The sequence below is a fragment of the Hirundo rustica genome, chromosome 1, assembly GCF_015227805.2.
Source record: "Hirundo rustica isolate bHirRus1 chromosome 1, bHirRus1.pri.v3, whole genome shotgun sequence".
In the NCBI taxonomy this organism is placed as follows: domain Eukaryota; kingdom Metazoa; phylum Chordata; class Aves; order Passeriformes; family Hirundinidae; genus Hirundo; species Hirundo rustica.
This window is the reverse complement of record NC_053450.1, coordinates 47,310,655-47,334,897: the sequence shown is the minus strand read 5'-3', so window position 1 is coordinate 47,334,897 and position 24,243 is coordinate 47,310,655. Positions and strand designations below refer to the sequence as shown.

At 37.8% G+C, this 24,243-nt stretch overlaps 2 protein-coding genes across 3 annotated transcripts; both read left to right on the top strand.

Moving 5' to 3' along the window:
- Window positions 1–673: 673 nt before the first annotated feature.
- On the top strand, window positions 674–13,703 carry IMPACT (impact RWD domain protein). Of its 2 annotated transcripts, none has more exons than XM_040064833.2 (11): window positions 674–781; window positions 1,597–1,725; window positions 2,484–2,536; window positions 2,827–2,889; window positions 4,962–5,047; window positions 6,671–6,796; window positions 7,076–7,170; window positions 9,357–9,430; window positions 11,001–11,091; window positions 13,114–13,248; window positions 13,496–13,703. In XM_040064833.2, the coding sequence occupies exons 1-11, from the start codon at window positions 746–748 to the stop codon at window positions 13,565–13,567; spliced, it is 960 nt and encodes a 319-aa protein (XP_039920767.1). In that variant the 5' UTR covers window positions 674–745; the 3' UTR covers window positions 13,568–13,703. The 2 variants fall into 2 exon arrangements, with proteins under 2 accessions (XP_039920767.1, XP_039920763.1); XM_040064829.2 differs by having other exon boundaries at window positions 11,001–11,094.
- Window positions 13,704–16,953: 3,250 nt separating this feature from the next.
- LOC120755712 (histamine H3 receptor-like) lies at window positions 16,954–23,513 on the top strand. The gene is made up of 3 exons (XM_040071109.2): window positions 16,954–17,232; window positions 19,837–20,003; window positions 22,535–23,513. The coding sequence occupies exons 1-3, from the start codon at window positions 16,986–16,988 to the stop codon at window positions 23,327–23,329; spliced, it is 1,209 nt and encodes a 402-aa protein (XP_039927043.1). The 5' UTR covers window positions 16,954–16,985; the 3' UTR covers window positions 23,330–23,513.
- The last annotated feature ends 730 nt before the right edge of the window (window positions 23,514–24,243 follow it).

Below are 24,243 nucleotides of genomic sequence, written 5' to 3'. Positions count from 1 at the left end.
TAGTTTTTTCCCTACTCAGTAGCATCCTGGGTGTTTGTTTGTTTTTCCCTGTGCGTTGTGTTGGTTTGTTTTAGTTTTTGTCTGTTTTGCCTGTCCCGATTGTCACAATCGTTCTGAACTCCAATTCTGTTCTCCGAAGCGGTGCAAATTCTCTTAAGCTTTCGAGAAAGGTAGAGCTTGAGGTTTACTTTGAATTCTTCTCCACTGTGTCAGTGTAAGATCACACTGGAGGAAAACATAAACTGCAAAAACTGCAAAAACGGTGAAACCCCTGCTTTGCTCGCAAGGAGACCTTTACTGATGCCTTAAACTTCTCGAGGTTAAATAAAAGAAGTAGATTTCTAGAACTGTAATGGAAACTGCCGGAAACGCCTATTACTCTTTTTAATAATTTCTAAAGGAAATTTTGTAGTTATGTTTATTCCGAGTGCCATAAACGCAAGGTGAAAACGGCTGCATCAGTAAAATCCTCAGTGGAACAGAACTGCTTACACACTTTAGCTCAATACCAGGATGTAGGGAATAAGGGAAAAGCATACAAGACGGATACAATGTAGGCTGAGCAGCAATCCGAGACAGAAGATGGTCCGCCCGCTCCCTCTGTCCCTGCGGCGGAAGGAAGGGCCCGCAGCGTCACCGCCACGGCTGCGCACACGGCCCGGCGCCGGGCTGCTCTGTGCTTTCCCTTCCTTTTCCCTCCCTTCCTCCTGCTCGTCCCTCGCTCCTCCTCCTTCCCTCGGGTCCGATGGCGGCGAGTGACACGGAAAGGGCCCAGCAGCAGGTGAGCGGCGGAGCGGGCGAGGGGGCCGCGGGGAAAGCGGTGACTTCAGGGGGCTCATGGTGAGCCCCGGGCCCCTGAGCGGCTCCGTGCCCGCTGTGGCACGGCTGCACCGCCCACCCACTTCAGGTGTTTCATTTCTAGGTGGAAGGCACTTCCCCGGTTTTTCTTTCTGGGAATTTGCCGAGTATCTTCCTCAGGACGAGCTTAGTGCCGAGCCCTCGGGGTCTTTCCCCTGCCGGGGTCCCACCTGGCCAGGAGCAGCACCCGACTGGGAGCTGTAGGGAACGTGTTGGCATCTGCTCCCTGTCACTTTGCCCGCCTTGTCACTGCTGAGATGACAGGATTACCCGCAGAAATTCAAAAACTGCTGTGTGTGTGTGAGAACTGAGCAAAGGTTACTGACAAAATCACAGAATTAATTAGGTTGGAAAGTACCTCTGAGATCATCGAGTTCGAGCTGTGACCGAACACCACTGTGTCAACTGGACCAGGGCACTGAGTGCCACATCCAGTCTTTCCTTAAACACCTCCGGGCACAGGGACTCCACCACCTCCCTGGGCAGCTCATTCCCATGTCTAATCACCCCTTTTGTGAAGAAATTCTTCCTAATGGCCAACTTAAACCTCCTTTGGTGCACCTGAAGTCCTGTGCATCAGGACTGGATCCCTAGTACTTAGGGCCTTCCAGTGCAGTGAATCATGTCACATCTATCAATGACTTATAGAAGAGCAAGACTTTTAAGATGATTGGTACACAAAATATTGTGGGTTTTATGGGGGGTATTTACTTTTGGGGGTTTTTTTCTCTTTTTTAGATTGATGAAATTGAAGCTCTTTCATCAATCTATGGTGATGACTGGTGTGTTGTTGATGAAGATGAAAAAATCTATTGCATTAAGATTAGTGACTGTCTGGATCAACCAAAATGGACCCTCTGTTTGCAGGTATAGTGGTGGTAAGAATTTCAGCACAAATTTTGCAGTTGGACTGATGCAGGTGAAACCCTTTAAATATGATTGATTATCTACTCAGATGATTAAGAAGCCTTTGGATTGGAATCTGTGATAATACTTTTCAGTGATTGTTCCTGTAACCCATCGGTGTGCTTGTGATACATTCAGTATATCCTAATTCCACACCTGACCAAAGCATTTCAGTGTATTTCACCAAAGATTAATTTCTGAAATACTTTTACGTTGACTTTGTGACTCAGTGAATCTACTGCAGTTGCATCTAGATTTTATTTCTGGAGAGTGTTGAGACGAAATGAAAATTGATTCAACTTAATTGATCTAACTCCTTACATTATGTTTTCTGAACTGAAAGCAATGTTTACTTAGTGTAAGAAATATGGAAGTGTCTACTCAGGGAAGTGTGGTACCACTTATTTAAGTCCAATAACCAGGTGCGCAGCTTCTTTCAGTTTTTTTCTGTAGTTTATTTTGCATCCTTATAAATTGCCCCATGAAACATAATTGTATGCATTGCGTAATTGTATGCATTACGTAATTGTATGCATCCACTACTGGTATTTTAAATGCAGATATTTAGTTGTTCTTGTAGTTCTGTGACAAGAACTACAACTACTGTTTTCTTCATTTGTAGCAGTAACTTTAGTCCTGGTGCTTGACATCAGAGTCTTTCAGTAAAGCTCGTGTAGCTGAGGGTAGTCCAATGAATACATATCCTGAATTTCTTTCAGGTGATTTTGCCACCAGGATATCCAACCGCAGAGCCACCTATTTATCAACTAAAGTAGGTGAAGTTTTCTTGCAAACATCTGTGTTTTATGAATTGCCACTGTTAATTGTTTACTTGTAAGTAAGTGGAAGTTTCGTTAAAGTAATCCTTGAATTAAAGTATACCAGCAATGGGGTATGTTTCCAGTGAGGATATTCTGTTCTTTATTCTGCTTTTTCCAAGATGTTTACAGCTGGAATCTTGATGGTTGGCAAAGTTATATTTTCAAGGTGTTCATCACATTTATTTGGGAATGTTGGAAGCAGCATATAGCACAATTTTCCTTGCATTTCTTTTCATTCTAGTGCCCCTTGGCTTCGAGGACAAGATTATACAGAACTAGCAAATAGCTTGGAAGAAATATATGTGTAAGTTTGAGACTGGAACATAGTAAAAGGAGACAATGTATTTTCAGCTTCTATCTATTCTGCACTTGAATGTTCCGACACAGGGCGTGAAAACATTTGATTGTATCTTAGAGCATAAGTAGCTTACCAGTTTTTCTTAAAAGCTAAGGGATAAGTTGATTTTAAAATAAACACATGCAGAACCTATTAACTGGAATCTGGAACATTGTGGGCTGTTTATTATCACAGTGTGCAGCTAACAACAAGGCATAATGAATGCATGAGAATAAACAGCATTTAGAAATACTCAAATTACATGGTTTTGAATTGCTGTGAAAGTGGGGTAGAGAATGTAGTATTTTTATATGGTTTATTTATTTCTTTTAAATCCCAAAGATTATATAAAAGAAATTAGAAGAAAACATTAGGAAGCACAGTCATGCCCCAGACAGTGAAATCTGAGCATCTTGCATAAGAAATGCTTTTTAAATGCCATAAGGAGGAGAGCAATCAGCTTGTATAAGGGTTTTTTACTTTGATTAACTGGGTTTCTTAGCTAATTAAACAACAGATAATTTACGCAAGTAAAATTTAATTTGAAGTGTTAAAAATGCACAAGGATTTTAAGTGAAAAGTTATGTGTGATCATATTCACCACAGTTGTTCCATGAAGAAAAAAGGACAGATGTTATCCTTAATGCTGTCCAGATTCAAATGATTTGGTGGAGTCTCTACCACAGATAGAGCGGCTGGTTCTTTTTTTTGTTCCCCCCTGTGCAGTCCTGTAGGATGTCACATTGTGCTGGCTCAGCTCCCTTCTGTCTATATCAGCTCAGAGGTCAAAGCCCTTGCTGAGTCTGCTCTCACTTCTGTTTGTTCAGCAGGAAGTGGAAGTGTTTGTACTTTAGGCCATATATGTAGTTTAGGTCATTTTAAACGGTTTGAAAACCTGGAGTAGTCACTGATGTGCACAGTATTTGTGACAGCCTTTGATCTGTTAAATGTCTAAATGATTGTCAGATGAACAGAGATACTCTGCATCATTTACATTGTGTTTGACCAGCTTTCTAGTCCCTAGGGATCTAAGCTGTGTGGTTCTGCAGTCCAAACCAACATGAACTACACTGTCAATTGCTATGGAAAAAATAGATAATTATAGATCACAAGTCTGTTTTGGGAGACGCAAAATAATTCACAACTATCCAGAAACTGTAATTGGGTGATAGCTGGACAAAGTGCTATTTACTTTTATAAAACAGGGTAACTTTATTCCTTTTATAATCTTTTTCATTCCGTCACTAAAAGAAAAGTCTTCAGGTATAAAGCAGTGCTTCTGTACAATAAGCAGTGTGAAATCAGGGTGTTGAATTGTTCTGGAGTCTGGATTTTGAAGTCAGAGCTACAAGTTCATAAAATCCTTATTTTTGCTTGAATATTTTTCATAAAATATGTATGTTTATTTGAATTTGATTATTTCAAATCAAAGTATTTGATTGTTTCAAAGTAGTGCTGTATACATTAAGCAAAGTTTGAATATGTAATTTTGTTATTTACCTGGTGCCCAGATGGTGGCAGTAAGAATAAAATTAAGGAAAAACCATGAGATATCTACAACCCTAAATCTTTGGTTTTGTTTCTTAGACAAACATGCACAGTTCATAACCATTTTAACCACTTGAAAGGCGTTCTGAGTTGTTTGGGTCCTGCTGCACGTAAAGGAAGCGTTTCTTAACTCCTAACATACAAATATAAAACATATTCATCCCATCTTCCCTCAGTACCTTAATACACACCTGTGCCCCCTCAGTGAAGCCTCCTAGGCCTAAATCTTTATCTCCCTGTCCTATAGCACTGCCTATTACCCAAACTGTGGTGTTTGATTCCAGTGCTCCACTGACCTGCTATCACAGTCCACCGATAAGTTTTTCACCCAGTGAGTTACTGAGACAGAACTTGACACAAGCATGCCTAAGCTCTTTTTCTCACTAGCTTATGTTTGATTTCTTTGTGTCTGAAATCTCTGTTATTTTATGTACTTTCCAAGTGAAATTTGCAAAAGTGATTCTTCATTTACCATGACCTTTTACTTCCAGACAGAACCTTGGTGAAAGCATACTGTATTTATGGGTGGAGAAGATACGGGAAGTTCTGGTAGAAAAGGCCCAGTCTTCAGATCCAGGTACTTCATGGGGTTTTTATTTTTCTTCTTCTTCGACTGCAAAGTAAGATTTCAGTACAAATTAGTTTATGCCCACTTTTGAATTGGATCTAAATATCAGAGAACAGTCTTCTGTGTCAGGGCTTATTGTTTTTTACAGTGGCAGTGCCCCTTTTTAAAAAGCAGTAGGGAAAAGAAGGTGTGGGGGTGGCCTCTGAACTGGAACAAGGTCTGCAGTTCTTTCAGGAATGAAATTCCTTGTATGAAAGGACAGTGCTGCCCACAGGTGCATTATGCACTGCCCTCCATTCTGCAAAGGTTCTATTCATGCCAGTAGTAAATTTCTGGTGTTGAGTGCACTGTTGGAGGGTTGGAATTCATAAGATAAACTTCAGTGGACAATGCAGACAAATGACCAAGCATTCCATCATTTTGCGTTCCTGTGCTTCCGTTCATTTTACTGTATTGGGATGAGAAGTATATCATCAGTAGAGCTCCAGTGATTCTTCTGCTGTTGTTGTTACAGAGTTTGTGTAAATTCACAGCTGTTCTTTCAAAAAAATCATAGGGGATTTTGTGCATTAAAATGAACTGCTATAAAATGCGTGTGATGTGTGCATGCGCCGTGGCAAAAGGAAACAGAACTACTTTTCTCTGTCAGGGATGTTAGCTTTGGCCTGTGAGAAATAAAAGTCTGAAGAATAAAACTTTCATTTTCAGTGTTGTTTCATGGTAAGGTCTAGCAATAGTCTTTCAATAAACTCTTCATTTTGTTACTACATCACATACATTGGGGAAGTAATTTTTCACTGATTTGACTAAAAGAGTGGACACTGAGAAGTGAAAACTTTACTGACAGTATTGGAAGTTTGGGTATTTTGTCCACAACCTTACAGCTTCCATTTTTGAACATGCTTTATCACCCCTTTTTTTTTCTTCTTCTTTTTTTTTTTTTTTTTTAAATGGAAAATACATATGTTATAAAATCTGCATCATAAGCACATCGTAGGAGTGAAACTGTGATATATTTATTTGGCTCTCAATCCAGATGTCAGAACCCTGTATATTTCCTCCTTTGTTACTGACTATTATGTTTTGGACATTCTATGCATGAAAGAAAACAAGATTTTTGGAATTCCAGAATCCTTGAAGCATATGATGTTTCAAATCTAATAATTTTCTACCCTCATGAAGTAGCACTGAGCAACAGCTGTACATTTTCCCCCAAATGATGAGTAAATGACTGGAGTTTTTGTGAAACATCAGCTTAATTTGATCTCTAAATTCAGATTAAAAGTAGCATTTTGAATGCTTAATGGAAACAGTAAACATTGTTCTTTTTTTCTTAGAAATACTGTTACTTAGTATTGAAACAGAAGAACTTAGTATTGAAACAGAAGATTTTATGGAAGGGTCATAGTATGAGTATTTTATTTTTAATTTTCAGGAAATTTTAAATTAATACTGGGCTGAGTAATTTTGGGTTTTGTTGTAATTAATGTTACTATTCTGCATTTAATAATTTTTAATGTCACACTGTTTAGAACTGAGAAGCCAGAGAATTTTGAGAAAAAGAGTTTGAAATTTTGTTTTGCTTGTCTTGCAAAAAATGTATAATAAATTCTACTGCCTGTATCTTAATAGAACCAGATATTAAGAAAACCACTGAAGAAGTTGAAGATGATGGAGATGATTTTCTCCTAGACTATCAGCCCATTCAGGAAGATCAAATTAAAATGTTAAATTACATGACATCTGAAAGTCAGGAAGGTAAAAAATATGCTCTTGTTAATTCTGTTGAAATAGAGGCCTGAAGATTCTGCTTTTCTACCCAGCTTTAGAATAAAATTAGTGACAGAATTAGAATGAAATTTAATAACAGTAATTTTAAAATGCAGTATATTTTTTGTGGGTTTTTTGTGTTATTTTCTGTACTTATCTTCAACAAGTCCCTTTTTTAAAGTTGAGACGTTCTTTACTTTTGTAGCCACATGCATTGTTTCTGTGTTCTCAAAAGAAAAGAAAAACTCCCTTGTTTGTGACCCATAGATGAAGAACTGCCCCCCATACATCATGGAAACCCAATCACAGATCGAAGGAGCACTTTCCAGGCACATTTGGCACCAGTGGTGACAACCAGACAAGTTAGTAGAGATCAATTCTTCTCTTTTTGCCTGTACTTTGAGCTTGACAAAGTATTACAGGAATACTTGGGATTTGCCAGATATGTTGGTCTCAGTGCACTTTTCTGTGCTAATACTGGCTGAGTAGTCATTGGTTTCACTGTCAGCTGAATAGTGAAATAACAGCTCCTCTTCCTGCTATTCTTTACCACTTTGCGCATTAGATGTAAGAGAAATAAGAACATTGTAATTTGACTTCTGGTTGTTGGCAAGTTTATCATAAGATGTTTGGAAGTTACCGAGTCTATCATGTGTTAGCTGGAAAAGGAATTAGAATGGGTTTGTAGATGTCTTAGAAAGAAATTCTGTTGAAAAACACACTTGGATCATGCATAAGTAAATCTTTATCAGTTGACCTAATTGAGAGGGGTTTGGAGCTTCCTTTGTACTTCACTTTCCATCTGTTACCATCAACCTCCTTTGATCATCCCTTTTTAGTGGGGAAACTACTCTTCTTTTCTTTTATTAACTCAGAGTTAAACCTTGAGAGGATTTTTCTCTTTCTTTTAATGCAATTTTAGGGGCTTTTAAAAGAATTTTTGGAGAGGGGTATTGTCAAGTGCTTCTTGAAGTTCCAGGTAACCTAGGTCTACTACATACTCAATGGGTATGAAAAAACACTGACAGGTTGTCTGAGCTTTTAGGCTGATTTCTCTATACAAAAGCTGTAATGTTTGAAGCTGTCTGTGTTTTTTTTTATTTCTTTTTTCTTCCTCCTCAAGTATGGGCATAAGAATTGGTCTCTAAATCCTGGCATCCCTTCTGGAGCACTTTGACCTTTTAAGTTCACATACACTGTATATTCATGTGGGGTTTTGTGTGTGTAGGAACAATCTTACTCACAAATCGTGATGAAAGGGTAAGAGTATTTTAAAATAAAAAAAGATACATTAAGCAAATGATTCCCATTTCGTCCCTTTCTAAAGTAACAGAGTTCCTTTATTTTTTATAAATATATATATATTAAAGAATCACTTAAAGAAGATACAGCTGTCACACAAAAATTAATCTTTAAAATACGTTTGTAGGAACCTGGTAGCTGAGAAATAAGTAATGTCAAAGGTGATGATTGTTTCATGGGATTTGTGCTTTAAGTCCCTGTACTGAAATTTATTGTTTTACTTTCTGTCCATGTTTATGAAAGTGTATTAAGTAATACTAATTGTCTTCCTTCAGTGTTCAAAATGAGAAGATAGATGTCTGAAGCAATAGTCTCCATTAAAAATAGGATTTTTTTCATTGAGAAAGCTTTTATTTGGGGTGATTTTTGTCAGTTGAATTTCTTCAGGAAGAATTGGAAATAGCACAGTATAGCTAGGGCAGATATTAAATATGTCTACTGATTACTCCTCTGAGACATTTTTGAATGGAAAGCAATTTACTTGCCAAGTTTTCCCGAGCTTTCTCAACTTCAGTAATGTTTTGTATTATGTACTAAAATGATGTCTTAATCAAAAGCTCTTCTTTTTGCTAGACCATTGGAAAAGGTTGAACAAATGTTAGCTTGTTTACTTAGAAACATATGATGAACTGATACTGGTATTCTTAAGAGCAAAGAGGGATGGGAATACCTACTTTCTGGGAAATACTGACACTTTCAGACCCCTAATAGGATGTTTTTTGTTTTTCCTGTTCTTTCTGTGAAGTGGAAACTGTGAAAAAAACATGTTTGAGGGAAAAGGAAAAACTTGAAATGTAGTAGGACTTTCTAAACATGATGTTTTTGTGAAATAAGTAAAAGCAGCGTGTAGTGGGAATATGTATGTTGTGTTCTATTCCAGCTTAACTTTATTGTTAAAAAAGTAAGCAGGTGCAGTTGATACTTAATACTGACTAAAAGTATTTTCTGGATCTTACTGTCTCTTGTTTAATAAAGAAATTTGACACTTCTACATCTTGAGCAATAATATGAATGTACACAATGTAGAAATTCAAGGGACAAGCTGTTTTCAGTATCCCAGGAAAACAGTTTAAAACAAATACAGGACTACTGAGAAACTGCTTCTTGAGTTATCACACCAAACATTTTATGTCAAAGCATAAAATCGTTTCATTGTAGTACTAGGGAGATGCTTGTTTAGCAGTGATACTGAGAGGGATGTATGAAATCCCTGTTATAAAAGGAAGGTTTTCTCTGTTTTTTATAGGTTAAAAGAGTTCTTGAAAAACTATATGAGAACAAGAAAATTGCAAGTGCTACCCACAACATATATGCATACAGGTGAGACACAGATAGTGATTTTTATTTTTTCTTTTAGTATCCTTTGACAAATGAGTGCAGGACATGAGAAAGAAATTCCTTCCTATTAAATTTCTTGCTATTAAAAGAAATTAATTGCTTTAGGGAATAGCTTTCTTATTTGTATGATTGGTCTTGCAGGTGTTATTTTGAATTTGAGGTCAAGAAAGTAGAGCATACAGTAAGAAATAAGATAGTGAAGCAGCATTAGGAAAACATGTGCTGGTATACTCTTGTATTATGTCTGAGCATGGAAATGCTACATCATCCTGAACTAAATGTGTTTTTATTTGGGTGAAGTAACCTCTTTTTCCCCCCCAACCTTATATTTAGAAGTAGCTGAAAATGTTCAGTTGAAATAAGAGTCGAATGAGAAAGCCTGATGCAGACATCTGGCATATGAAGTTTCAGCTGAAATACGAGAAACTTCAGGGATTATGAGAAACAGGTAAAAATGAGTTTGGCAGTCATCTGCCTCTGGCAACTTTTGCAAACATGGCTTATGTGAAATGAATTGGTCTCAGCTATCATGTGAAATGATAGTGGTGTAGGTTTTCTGAGGAATGTAAGTGACAGTGAAAGGGAGGAACTGTAGGAATCAGTTATCTAAAAAAACCATGTGAAGTTGCTTATCCATTCATGCCCATCCTGGTGTGATCCTAATGAAGCATGAAATGAGAGCAAGTGAAAGCTTACTTTACCAAAAAGTAAAAGCTTCTACCTAAATAAGAAGTTTCTGTAAAGAGGGCATTTCTGTTCTCACAGATGATGATCTGGCTTCCTTCACTCATATTATCCAAATCCACTTTTTCAAAAAAAAAAAAAAAAAAAAAAAAAAAAAAAAAAAAAAAAAAGGGAACATACATACTGCTTCCTCTTTTTGTCATCTAGTACTAGAAGCCTCTTTCTCATTGTGTTGCCTGTAACTAAGTTCAGAAATTAGGAAATAAGTTGGTAGCAAACCAGCTTATTGGTCAGCAGACCAATACTTCCGGAGCATTACTGAGCATTACTTCTGGAAAATTAGACCTGAGCAGCTGTCTGTTTTATGAAACAATGCACCCAAAAGTTTACCACAGTGCCCCATGAGGTAGGAGATTACATGGAGAAGAATCCAAAGGCAAATTTCAGTAATAGTTTCATGTTGCTGCTGAAATACAGACCTAATTAATTATTCATAATGTTTTTGTCATAGTTCTTCTAGGTTTATACCATTATTTGACACTGTCTGATAGAGTTGGTTTCAACTAGATGCAATTATTAGGCCAAAAAGCTGGGTATTTTTCTGATTAGGGACTTAAAACTGGTAATGACTGGAGTTTACCTGAAGTAGCTAAACTCTGTGTAAAAGCTTCTCAAAACTTGTTCTATTGTACAGATAAACATTTGTGGTTTACCCTATGCCTCATCCTGTTTTCATGTGAATGCGTGTAGTAGAGAATTAGAATTGATACACACGTGTACGAAAGATATCTGAGACTTTATTAATCCTGTAGAAATACTGGCTGATTGACATTTTTAATCTATTTTATGTTATTTTTTTCTTTTATAGAATATATTGTGAAGATAAGCAGACGTTCCTACAGGATTGTGAAGATGATGGAGAGACAGCAGCAGGTGGACGTCTTCTCCATCTTATGCAGGTTGTCGAAATTGATCTTTGGCTTTTGGAAATCTTGAATTTATATTGATTTTTAAAATCGCTACAATGTAAATAAGCTTGTAGAAGATTATTTTAATTTTTGCTCTGCTAGCAGCCAGCCAGATGATTGCTTTCTCAAGGTGAAAGGAAAAACACAGACTGTAGCACTTTAAAGTTTAAAGAAGGAAGTGATGTTTCATAGGTGGCAGTAGTAGTTTGAATGGGTTAAAAGATAAGTAAGTTTTAAATGCTGTGCATCCTGTGTGGTGGAAGGTACACAGAAACTGAAGACTGGAAGAAGCTGACTATCAGAATGTAACAGCTGACCTGTGCACAGCCTTTCATTTGGTTGCCATGAGTAGGCGTAATGAAAAGACACCAACAGATGAACTTGCAGAGTAGAACTTCGAATACAAAAGGAGTGAAGGAGCCAAGTTGTTTTTGAACACTTAGTCTGTTTTGTTGTGCTGTTTCCTGTTTTGGGTCCTTAGCCCTCATACTCATATATATTTTAGTCTTCAGATGTTGAAATAACATTAGGCAAAGGTGCTGTTAAACTGTGATGGATAAATTTTGGTTCATGATGCAAGCCCTAGTAAAACCATAATTAAAATAGCACAACTACAGGAGACAGTTGTGTACATATTAATGCTGTGCCTCAAGTCACTTAGCTATGTGACATTAGCTATGTGAAAAACATTTCTTTTTATTTTAGATGGATATTCCCTCCACAACAGGAGTTTTATTTTCCTGTCCTTTTCTTGCTTGAATATTCTTTTGCTTAATATGTTGCACTCTTATTCCTGGAGACTTCTTCCCCCCTTCCCCCACTAAGTTTCCTTTTTTTTTCTGAAAAAAATATAGTTGATGGAATCATGTTGACAGTTTTAATTTTGGACTTTTTCAAACTTCCTAAATAACTCAAACCAGACTTAGGAAGGTTAAATAAACAAACTTAGGTTATGTAATATATGCAAGTATATTTGCTAACAATTAAGACATTATTGTTATGAAAATAATGTAAAGATACTGTTTGTTCTGAGATTATCAGCTTTTTCTCAGCATGTTAATACCTGCTTTTGAAAGTTATCTAGGCACTTAAGATTCCATAAAAATCCAGGTTAGAAAATGACATGAATGTCACTTTCAAATGTGAATGTGTGTAAACTATATGGATCATCATTCTCCACCTGTAGTCCTAGTTACTGGGGATATTTCTGTTCTGGAAGAATAGTAAGATGAGGATAAGAAAAGTCAAATTTTCAGCCATAGGAAAAGATTACAGTAGTTTATGGACTGATTTCTAGATGTTCATAGATCTTGTAGTTTTTTGTTTTGAGTTCTTACAACATATGGATGTGAAAATTAGGTGTCTTAAAACATTCATTGGTGTTAAACTTATAGAGTGGGGGTTTTTTTGTTTTTTTTTAAATAGAAATTAATCTTGTTTCAGACAAGACCAGCATTTCAAAATTGCACTTTCTGGTTACAAGAAACTGTATTTTAGATTAGTACCATCCTGTTAATGTCAGCAGTTGTTATACATAGACTTTATGGCCAATAAAAAATGTAGAGTGGAAAATACTTGTCACAGAACATGCCTTCAGTCCTTTTCATTTTAAAATTCTGTGAATATTTCTGTTTTCACAAACAATGATTGACTCTTCTAACAGTATTGTTCAAATTAGTCAGATATCTGGGTTTTTTCTCCTTAATGGAGATGATTAATGGTTGTTAACATGCACGTATTGACAGTACTAGCTTATGGCATTTTATGTGTCGGTATGTATAATGCCTGTGGCCTGGCTGTTATTATCCTCATCCACCAACACTTCCACAAATGTGAATAGACAATCAGCTTAATGACAGAGTAATAATTGATTGTACCAAAGAATAAGAAATACAACTCAGTAATTTTTTTAAAGACAAGTGGATAGACCTTTTTTAAGTTTCAAATTGGTGTCCACAATAAACCAGGTTCAGTTAAAAGATAATGACTTCTATTACTTTCTTTTATTCACAGATTCTGAATGTCCACAATGTGTTGGTTGTGGTGTCCCGCTGGTATGGGGGTATTCTCTTGGGACCTGATCGTTTCAAACATATCAACAATTGTGCAAGAAATGTACTTGTGGAGTACAACTATGTGCCATCAACGGTACGTTTCATCCCTCCAGAATGAAGGCATTTGCATGTGAACTTGTGTGACTTCCCATTGTTAGATGAAGCCAGAGGAAAAGTAATACAACCTGTGTGAATGGATAAACAAGTCCAAATTTTCATAAATCTCTGTGACCTATGAATACTGTTCATATTAAAAATAATTCTCATGGGTGACCTTGGGAGAATACTAGTGGTTTACAAAAAAATTTATTAAATTTTGCAATGCTTGTTTTTCATTTCAGGAAGAATCATCTAGACAAGCTGGAAAGAGCAAAAAGATAAGGAAGGACAACAAGAAGAGAACAGAACACTAATTTATTTTTTTAAAACTTTAAAATATTATTTTGCACATATTTATAAAAAAAACACCCTGGACCTTATTGCCTTATCTTATAGAATGGATTTGTCGTGTTCAGAAGAGAATTCAGTAAAGCCATAGATATATTTTCATCTTGGTTTGTGATTTCTTCTGCTGTTCTGAAGTAGAGCTTAGACACAAGTTTTCTGTTTCTTACACATGTGAGCTCCTTGTTATGAGGACAGTGCAGCATCTGGAACCATTGCTCCATCCCACCCCTTCCCAGCAAACAACAGTTGACTAATTGAAAACAGTTGACTAATTGAAATCTCCATTCCTGGATTCAAATGTGTGTCTTGTATTACTAAGTGAATTCTGTACTTCTGAATTCTGTACTGAGAGTGGGACTAGAGTAATTTATACACCAGGTCACTTACAAAGTTTTAGATACTCTTTAGTGAAAGGAAGACAGAGTCAGGTGTGATGTCTGGAGTGCCTGGTCCTGCCTGTGCAAGTTCCTGATCAGATGCTAGATAGGGCCTGCTTGGTGACATAGGGAAGACTGAACACGGGCAGTGAGTTAAGAAATGCGCTGAAACTACTCCACAACTTCTTTGAGGATTGTTTTGTGATGGTTGGCACTCCAGGAGCCTGTTGAAAAGATGAGAATTTAGCATTGCATAATTAAAGAAAGCAGTGAAATAGACCATACAGTCAGTGAACAAAATTAATCCCCCGTCCTTTAAAATGTCTGAAAATGGACCATCAGAATGGAAATGAATTTTTATTTTCATAGAGTTTTATTCAGAGAGAGCATGAAGTGCTGTCTAACTGTCATGTGGACACTTTTGGTTACAAAAGTTACAGTCCCTTCCTATTTTTGTTTGCAAGCATTTCCTAAGTTTAAACTTCCTTTATTCTAAGAATTAGGTACAACAAGAGAAAGAGATTATGAAAATGTCTGACAACAACTTTTAAAATTCTGCTGGGACTGTATTTTTAATGTTAAACTGAGGCAGCAGTTTTAACGATTTTTTGTTATCGAATATTCTAAGGTTTTTAAGACATACTGCGTACTTGTGGAAGAGTTAAACATTTCATTACCTGGCAAAAGAAAAAAATAGAAGGGTGATAGAATTAATTTGCTCCCAAAGTACAATTGCCTCTCATAAAAATATGTCAACAGAGAATGAAATATTACCAGAAAAGGCTAGATTGTGGTTTTTGTCTTCTTGGCTCCCCTGTTGTAATTTCTTTTTATTTTCCTGGTTTTGCTTTGTTCTGAAAATGAATCTGGAGTACAGCTGAACACAGATTAGCCATTACAGCATTAGAGTTTCCTACAAGGTAGTATCAGAGTGATTTTTTTTTTTCTTCATGTCTCAAACCTAAATGAGCAGACCAGGAGTTTATATCTGCTCTCTGATTGGAATACCTCATTAGCTGAGTACCTTCTGAAGAACTGTTTGGTGGTTTTGCTGTCAAGCATTTCCTCTGTATGTCCTGCAGGCATCTGGAAATCTTCTGTTCCGAAATAAGGAAAACCACATTTTTAAAATCTTAACTTTTAAAAGTGAAGATAAGTGTCTTTCTTAGAGCAGCATACCAACTCTGGACTGTTAGTAATCTCTTCATCTTGCAGGTTAATTTCAGGATGGCACTTCTACTGTGTAGTATGTGTTTAATGTGGGGCAAAGAAGGAAGGGAACATAAAGATGGGACATTTGCTTGTGGGTCCTTTTGGTGTGTTCATCTTTGCTATGCATTGGTTGCCTAGCATGTCTATTTCAGTAAGAAATAAAAGCAGTTTATTAGCTACTTTAATATTTTTCTAGCTAGACATGTCCTAGACTGATTTAATCATTGTCATGGCCACACACAGAGAAAAATTCTGCTAAGAGCTCATGAAGTGGATCTCCTATTGAACTTCTTATGTGTAGATGCCTTGCAACACTCAGGCTTTCCAAGCAGGGTGCAGAAGAGTTGGATATTTAAGATTTCAAGAAATCAAGTTAGATCTAAGATCCAGTAAGATATTTTGAGGGAGGGAGAGGGGATGCAATTACAGAGCTATATACTCCTGGAAAGCACTCCAAGATTTAAGCCGTGTGGCAAGGTCAGCTGGTTCTCATGAAAAGCAGTGAAACTGCTGAATTTCCTTTTGAGGCTTCAGTATGGCTAGCAGGAGAAAGGCTACTGGTATTACTTAGTAATTGTGCCACAGTGTGTTTTCTGCAGTACCTGGACATGAAATAAAGCTTAAACCAGCGATGGACATACATGCTGTGAAGATAACTTGCATGGATAATAAAGTTTTGCATTTTTGTACTACTGCCATTCAGTAAAAGCACTTGGCAAATGCTAATGAATTTGTTCCCACAACAGAGGCAATAACATGACAGCCAACACTTTTAAAGTTTAAGTATTTAAAATTAGACACCAAAGTGTTTTTAGAACCCATAATAAAAATGATTGATTTTTACAACTGTAGAATACTCACAGCTCTCTGCAAGTGGCTTCATTACTCATACAAAATATAAGCATTTGTGGATGACACACGATTTTTCCCACCAGTGTGGAAAGAAAAGCCTCATCCTGTTAATTGCCAAGCTCTTATTCTCATTCAGGGAGTCTGTGTTTAGTTCCTTGGTTCTGAGGCAACAGCAGCTGGTGATGTGTCGCTGAAGCTGCTGCTAAGATTTTTGAAACTTGATTTTTAAGTGAGGGTTTTCAACTGGTCTCTGTGGGTTGGACCCACTACAGGTTAACTGCTCTGGTAAGTAACTGTATGCATATTTATTTGCATTGTATCAGTTTTCAGCTCCCCGAGAAGCAAAAAGGAGAACAACAGCAACAACAAAGTTGACCACGCCTTTCATGTATAAACACATGACCATGCTTTTCAAGTATAAATACATAAATAGGGACCAAAGGCTTGCTGAATTGCAACAATGTCAGATAAAAAACGATGAAATTAAAAAGTGTTTTAAATTCTCATTAAGATATGTACACAGATGGAAGGAAAAAAACAGAAACAGTTGTATATAATGCTAGCAAGCGAAAGACATCAGGAAGGGAGGGAGGAAAGCAAGAGGGAACCTCAAATCAACCATCCTGACCTCCACAGATAAGGATCATGTTGCTCAAAGAAGAACTTGCATTTTAAAATATGAGCTTGAAAAAACTGTATATTTCTTAAGCAGAAGTCTGCTAGAGTTCTGCTTTAAAAGAATCTTAGGAAAACTAGTTTTTTTCTAGCATCAAAAGCTTTTTATTTTTTCCCCTCCCTGAGACAATTTTTTTTTTTTTTTTTTTTTTTTTTTAATGCTTATTGGATATTTGTCCCATCCTATTTTAACTCCTTAGGAAGCTCAACCTTTTGGATAACTTTGCCAGATACAACTTCCTTCCCAGACTGACCTGACCTGGATACCATGCACAACAGCACTGCCGAAACTCCGCACGCGGCTGCGACGTGTAACGAGACTTGGCCCACCCAGCCGCCGAGCTCCGAGCTCTCACTGGGTGTGTTGGTGCTGCTGGCTTTCCTCATGGTGCTGCTGTGTCTGGTGACCATCCTTGGAAACAGCCTGGTGATCCTTGCTTTTGTGATGGACAGAAACCTCAGGCATCGGAGCAACTATTTCTTTCTGAATCTTGCTGTTTCTGACTTTGCAGTGGGTAAGTCCCTGTCAGCTGTGGAGCCATGTGCTAGTTGCGTTGTAGGACTCTTGGGAGAAGCACTGGTGTTCATTTTCTGTGTGTTTTCTTCTGAGAGAACTGTTTCCCAGCTGTGTCTGAGGGAAGGATAGGGAATGGTGGAAGTTGCATGAGGTGTTTTAGCAGTCTATTATTTTTCAGAAAATAAAGGATGCTTTGTTAGGTAAGTAGGTGATGTTTAATGCTTCAGGATAAAATATTACTGTGAGAATTTTATGGAATAACAAAGAATGGGAGTTGTTTTGAAGAGTTTTGGCTGAAATCTAGATAGTCAAATCAAATAGAGCCTATATTGTCTGACAGATCTTGCAGACATGGTCAATATCTTCTTTTCAGTCTGCTGTCACGCAATACAGATAATCACCTGAAGTTTGTGACTAAATAGTGATGAATACTATTTTAAAATATTTTGCTGTACATGCTCTGTCTAGAGTAATATCTTAGGAATATATGTTTGTATAGGTAAATAAAAATTACAAATAAAGCAATTTCTAAGAAGTTTGATACTACATGTTTATTTATACATAGGGACACCTTTAGTTTTGAAACTTGTACTGACAAAAAGTACAATTAAAACACGAGTGTGCTGCTTAGTTGGAGACTGATGTAGTCCAATATTCGTGAAGTGTTGGGTATCTTTCCTAAAAATCTTGATTAAATTATTGAGTATGTAGTGGGCTGGTTTTTAATAGTTGTGGCTATTTAATGAAATCTGTATTCTGACTTGTCATATCACAATGTTTTGGGTGGGGTTTTTTGTTTGTTTGTTTGTTTGTTTGCTTGTTCGTTTGTTTGTTTTTTGTACACATTTCGGAAATGTACTGAAAAAACAGAAGAAACTTTTCTTAAGATTTATTGCCAGTGCCAGAAATTCTGTCAGGGGCACAGCTTCTAATAGTACTATCCTTGTGACATCCAGATCTCCTTGTACAATGTTTCGAAACCTCCCTTCATGTGCTTGATATCTTCTTCCAACTTATTTCTGCCTTGTTGTGCTGCAGAGCTCTTGCTGCCTGCTCTCCAGTTACAGTGCACTGGAAAAAACCAGAACAGTGAGCAGAAAACCAGTGGACAAACTGGTGTTCTCTTGTCTGACTCAGAATGTAGCATCATGCTGAACAAATACCAGCATCTAGCTGAAAAGTACAAGGTAAATAATGTTCTCTGCCAAAGAAGGAAGTACAGCTTACTTGGCCTTACCTATATTCCATATTTTTTTTTGTTTTGTGATATTGTGTTTACCTGAATATCTAGTTTTTAATTATAGATTTTGTTAAAAGCTTTGCCTTTGCCTTAGTTTGACTTTGGAGTCAAATTGATTTTATTTTTGTAGCTACATAATTTAGATTCGGGGTATGCCTAAATTATCCTTAATTTCTTCTTGATCTAAATTGCTAAAAGCTTGCAGAATCATTTGCTTATTCTCTTAATATATCAAATCTAGCTGCTTTTGACATTCAGCAACTTTTGCTTTGTCTCTGTGCTTCTGGACTTGTAGCTGGGTTTGAATAGAGATCTCTTGATTCTTAGTAGAGGGAGAACAACAGGAACTGTAAGATTTTTATGGAAATGGAAACTGTCAAGATACTCTGTTACAGGAGTACACATTATTATGTAGTACATCTAATGTTGAATTCACAGCTTTTTTTCTGACATGAATGTTAAAATCTATAATGCTTTGCTCAAAAGACCAAGTGCCAGTTGCTCTGTAAATGTAGTGATTCTCTTTTGTTGCAATGATGATGCTGTTCACCGCATTTCTACATCCCAGTTGACTGCACTGTTAGCTCTTCAGGCTCCCAAGGCTGTGTTGTGATTCTATGTAGGGTGATCACCTCAAAATCCATTAAAATGAGGTCATATTGGCACTTCCATAACATTTGGATTTAGCAGCCTGAATTTAGGTGGCAATGGGTGCGGGTGGGTCAGTCGTGTGTTCCTACAGTCTGGTGAGTTCCCATAGATAATATCCTATCAGCTCGCCCCTGAAAAGTGATAATTATCAAGATTTATGACGAGCAAAAAGGTTGGGCTGGGTGTATTTAATTAACTGTGCTGTTCTTGTTAGCTCTTTGATCATATAGTTTTAAAAATTAGTCCAAAACTTGTATTTCTATGGAAAGTTAACTTCTGGAACACTTTCTGACACATGTGCTTCTAAGAGGGTAGAAGCATGGCAATTGGATAATTTATTATTGAAAACAGTGAATTACACTGGGGGAAAGATGTTTTTCTTTGTTTTAATTTCAGCAGATAACAAAGAATAGTGTTTACTTCAGCAGGTAGAGCAGTCAACTGCTCCTTCCTTTAGCAGGTGGTTTTAATTGTAGAGGTAACAATGATGCATAATAAACATGATACACCTTTCAGAGAGGTTTTAATTATAAGAACACTACTAGTACCTAATTTGGAGTAAAGGTTCTTTGGTTGCAGGATAATACAAAGCCTTCCATGTGACAATTCCAGACAGTATTGATCAATCTTTTATTGGATACTGCAGAAATATCTCTCTGCTGTCATGCAGTGTAGTACCGGCTGATGTGTGCATTTGGTTTCTTTTCGCAGGCACGTTCTGTATGCCATTGTACATCCCTTACGCCCTGACAGGGACATGGCACTTGGGAAGAAGCCTCTGCAAACTCTGGCTTGTCATGGACTACCTGCTGTGCGCAGCTTCAGTGTTTAACATCGTCCTTATCAGCTATGACCGTTTCCTGTCAGTTACAAAAGCTGTAAGAAAAACGTTTCTATTTATTGCTTTTTACATGTTGGCATTTCTATAAAACTCAGAGTGTTTCACAATTAACACTTTAAGCTAAATGGTGCTTTGTTATTGGTACCATTTTTTAATGGAGAAACAATGATCCTTCAGAGTTGCATTGGGACTTAGAGATAGGACATTGCCTTGCCTATGATTTCAAAGTTACCCTCGTGCTGCCTTCACTAGAAATTATTTAATTACACTACCCAGGAGATGGGAAGGTCAAGGTGGGAAAGGAACAGCAGGCATGTGGAAAACTTGGGACTTTGGCCATTTGGTGGTGGTGCTGAAAACTAGATTGAGTTGAGGATGTGCTTAGGCTTAAATAAATTTTGTAAGAAGAGGGTGTGGAGAGACATGTGAGATGGACTGAGTGTAGATCAGATGAGGATCTGAATTACCACAGCGGGTGATTGACATGTGCTGACAATGAACAGTTGAGTGGAAACTGATCCCTTGAAGCAAAAAGAAGAATGAATCAAAATATGTGGAGAGGTAAGAGATGTTTCTTGAGTGTTGTCATTCTTCTGTTTCAGAAGATATCCAAGGAATCAAGTAATAAATATTATCATTCACCATTTCTAAGCTCTACTTGGTGTTTGGTCATAGAATCATGGAATGCTTTGGATTGGAAGAGACCTTAAAGATTGTCTGGTTCCAGCCCCCTGCCATGGGCAGGGACACCTTCCATTAGACAAGGTTACTCAGAGCCCCATCCAACCTGGCCTTGAACACTCCCAGGGATGCGGCATCCACAGCATCTCTGGTCAATCTGTTCCAGTGCCTCACCACCCTCACAGTAAAGAATTTCTTCTTAATATCTGATCTAAATCTACTCTCTTTTGTTTTAAAGCCATTGCTCCTTGTCCTATCTTTACTTGCCCTTCACATCCTGCAAGGCTGCAGCCAGGTCATCCCAAAGCATTTTCTACTCCAGGCTGATGAGTCTGCTTGCTTGAATGACATGTTTCATATTGGACTGGGAGGTTCTCATTTGGGAAGTGCTGATATGATGCCTAGTCACTTTCTCTTCTTCCCTAGTGGTGTGGCTTTTACCACGCTTAGTTGGTTTTTGGTGGTTTGTTGTTTTGGTTTGTTTTTTTTTTTTTTTTAAGTGGGGGTAAAGTATAAAAATCCCTGCACTTAAGTCACTGATAAAGCTGCGGTGCTCAGAATATGAAAAAATGTAAATGAAAGGTTCTCTTTAACCTAACTGAGATCCATGTTCTTGTGCAATTGCTGATGGTCTTCATTTACATGATCACATTCTGGTTTTCTTTAAGTTCTTAGGATGTAGTGAGTCTAGGAACGTGTAACAGGGCTGCTATCCAAAGAAAATATACCATGCTTCCTCCTAGACTTGGGATCCTCCTCTGCCTCTGCTGCAAACCTAGCCTGTGGCAAGGGTCCAGACTTAACAATTCTTGAAGCTGTGCCCAGCTTCCTGTTTTCTGCCTCTAAGTTGAGTTGCCTGTGGTCTTGCACAGGGTGGCAAATGCGTTACTGCAAACTCTGAGCTGCGCACGGAGCTAACATGATGCTTTAAGATGTAGAGTAGTCTGAATCTTCAGGCTACAGGTATTTGAAATAGAGAATCCAAACTGATGCGTATGACCCACTACTGCTCTGATTCTTGCTGGTGAAATAGGGACAGTGCCCTTTGTGTGGTGTGTGCTGTGAAGGTGCCTTTCGTTATTATTTGTGTAGCATGCAGGTGCTCTGCTAATGAACGGCATGGGAAGCTGCTGAGGAAGGCAGCAGCTCTGAGGAAAACCTGAGATACAATGTTGAACAGTACAGAGGAAATAAAATTGTCCAGCTTTTCATTAACTTATCTTGTGCTATGAAAGATGGAGGGGACCAAGAGTATGGCTGGACTATTACAGGGTGGGTTTTGCTCTTGTATTTCCTAACCTTGGATGATTTTATTTCAATTCTTACAGTGCTGTCTGGGTAGACATAAGACATCAAGATTTTCAGTAGTGGAATGAACTGTTTACAAGGTTTAATATTAAAGTAGAGTGATTCAATAAGGCATGGGATGTTATAGTATATGTCTGAGATAGATTTTTCTGCTATGGCAAGAGGAAACAGTATGAAATATTATATTGTCTGGCATTTGCAGTCTCACATGGCAACCTGTCTAATATAGAAGGCTTCTACTTTTGCTGGGCATGTAGGAAGTCTCACAGCTGCTTTCACTCTCTGTTGAGCCTGGGCTGATGAATCATAAACCTATTCCTTACCAATTCCTTATTGCTACCTTACTGTGTAGTGGGAACAAGCTATGTCCTGTTCCTCTCCTATGCCCAGTATTAAAATAAACCACAGAACCACAGTGTAAGGAGAACAACACTAGCAGAACCTTACATAGTGAAGATGATATAGGTGTCTGGGGAAATACAGAAAAAATACTATATTTGGCTTGATTACGTATGGTTTTTTGACATAATTTTCCCCAAATGTTGTTTGAATATGTGACATATCCTCTTCCTCTTGCAGGTATCTTACAGAGCCCAGCAGGGAATAATGTCCAGCCCTGCCATCAAGATGGTGGCCATCTGGGTCTTAGCATTTCTCCTGTACTGCCCAGCCATCCTGTTTTGGGAGCTCGTGGCCGGACACAGTGTGGTAGCGGCGGATCAGTGCTACGCGGAGTTCTTCAACAACTGGTACTTCCTCCTGTGCGCATCCACCCTGGAGTTCTTTGTGCCGCTGCTCTTGGTGACCTACTTCAACGTGCACATCTTCCACAACATCCAGAGGCGCCAGCGGCGTGGCAGCGTGCAGGACTGTGAGTCTCCAAGGAGCAGCAGCCTGTCCTGGAGATTTTGTGGCTTGCCGGGGCCAGGGGCATTATCTCCTTCCTCAGAAGCAGAGGACAGTGTTTCATCTCTAACAAGGTCATGCAGACCAGCAGTGGTGCCTAATGGTCCATCTCGAACAGAAACGGGTTCTACAGCTCTCAAAAGGAACTTATCTGTTTCTTTGTGTTCAAGGACTGGATCAAAACTCCAACGGGACAAGAAAATAGCAAAATCTCTTGCCATAATTGTCTGTGTGTTTGCCATTTGCTGGGCCCCATACTCTTTATTAATGATTATCCGTGGGGTCTGCCAAGGAAAGTGCATCAGTAACTCCCTGTATGAAGTAGCCTTTTGGCTTTTGTGGATCAATTCCTCTTTGAATCCATTTCTTTATCCTCTCTGTCATATGAGGTTTCGAATGGCTTTTCTGAAGATATTGTGTCCTAAAAAGTTTGCAACATTGAGATCTGGTAACACACGTTCTTTTTAGAGAGGTGAAAGAAACGTCTTACAGATAAGGTTCCTCTGTTAATTTTTTGTATCTTTTCATATGCATCATTGGCATAAATAGAGGAAATAATATTTGTTTACTAATGACATTAAGAGTGCAGCAGAGTTATGTTGTTGCCCTTGTATTGCTAATTTTCAGGATCTCATTTTTGGTTCTGCTGATATGATGCCAGATTAATTGCCATCTAGTGCATTGAAAAGAATAACGAGCTTTGCTGGATGACCTCTTGGTTTGTGAGTGTGAGGTATTTTTTTTTCCTTCTTTTTTTTTCCCTTCCCTTTGTTTAATAAATAGAGCTGGCACTGTGAAAGAACTCTGCTATCATTATCTCCATAGAGAGTCACTGAAGGGTGATACCTGCTCATGTATGTGTTGAAGAAAAATTTATGTCCTATTTATGAACCTAAATCTATCAGTGAAAAAGAAATTCTGCTATATTTTTCAAAGATTGTAAAAATACTCACAGAAGCAGTATATTTTCATTTTGTAAATGATTATGAAGACAAGAGAGTGCCCTCTCCTTGTAATAATCCCCACAGTGAGCAGTATGAAAGTGAATGGACTGCCTAATCTGCCATATCTGTCCTTTCCAAATTTTAATGTAGTTCATACCTGGAGTTGCAGGACAAAGTACATGTAAGTTAGTAACTCTGAATGATTTTCAGAGAATTAAATTTTCTATGCAAAGAGAATTTTTAGTTCGGTCATCAAAATTGTCAGACATAAATCATTGTTAGTCTTTTCATTTGTAGTGTTTTTTCACCTGACTGTGGCTGCCTCTTCTGTCATGCTTAAATGATATTTAGTGCCAGATCTGTGCATTATGTGATTGCCTAAAAGATAGGCCAGGCTTGGGCACATGATCGCATTCCTGATGAATTAGCAGAGCAAGC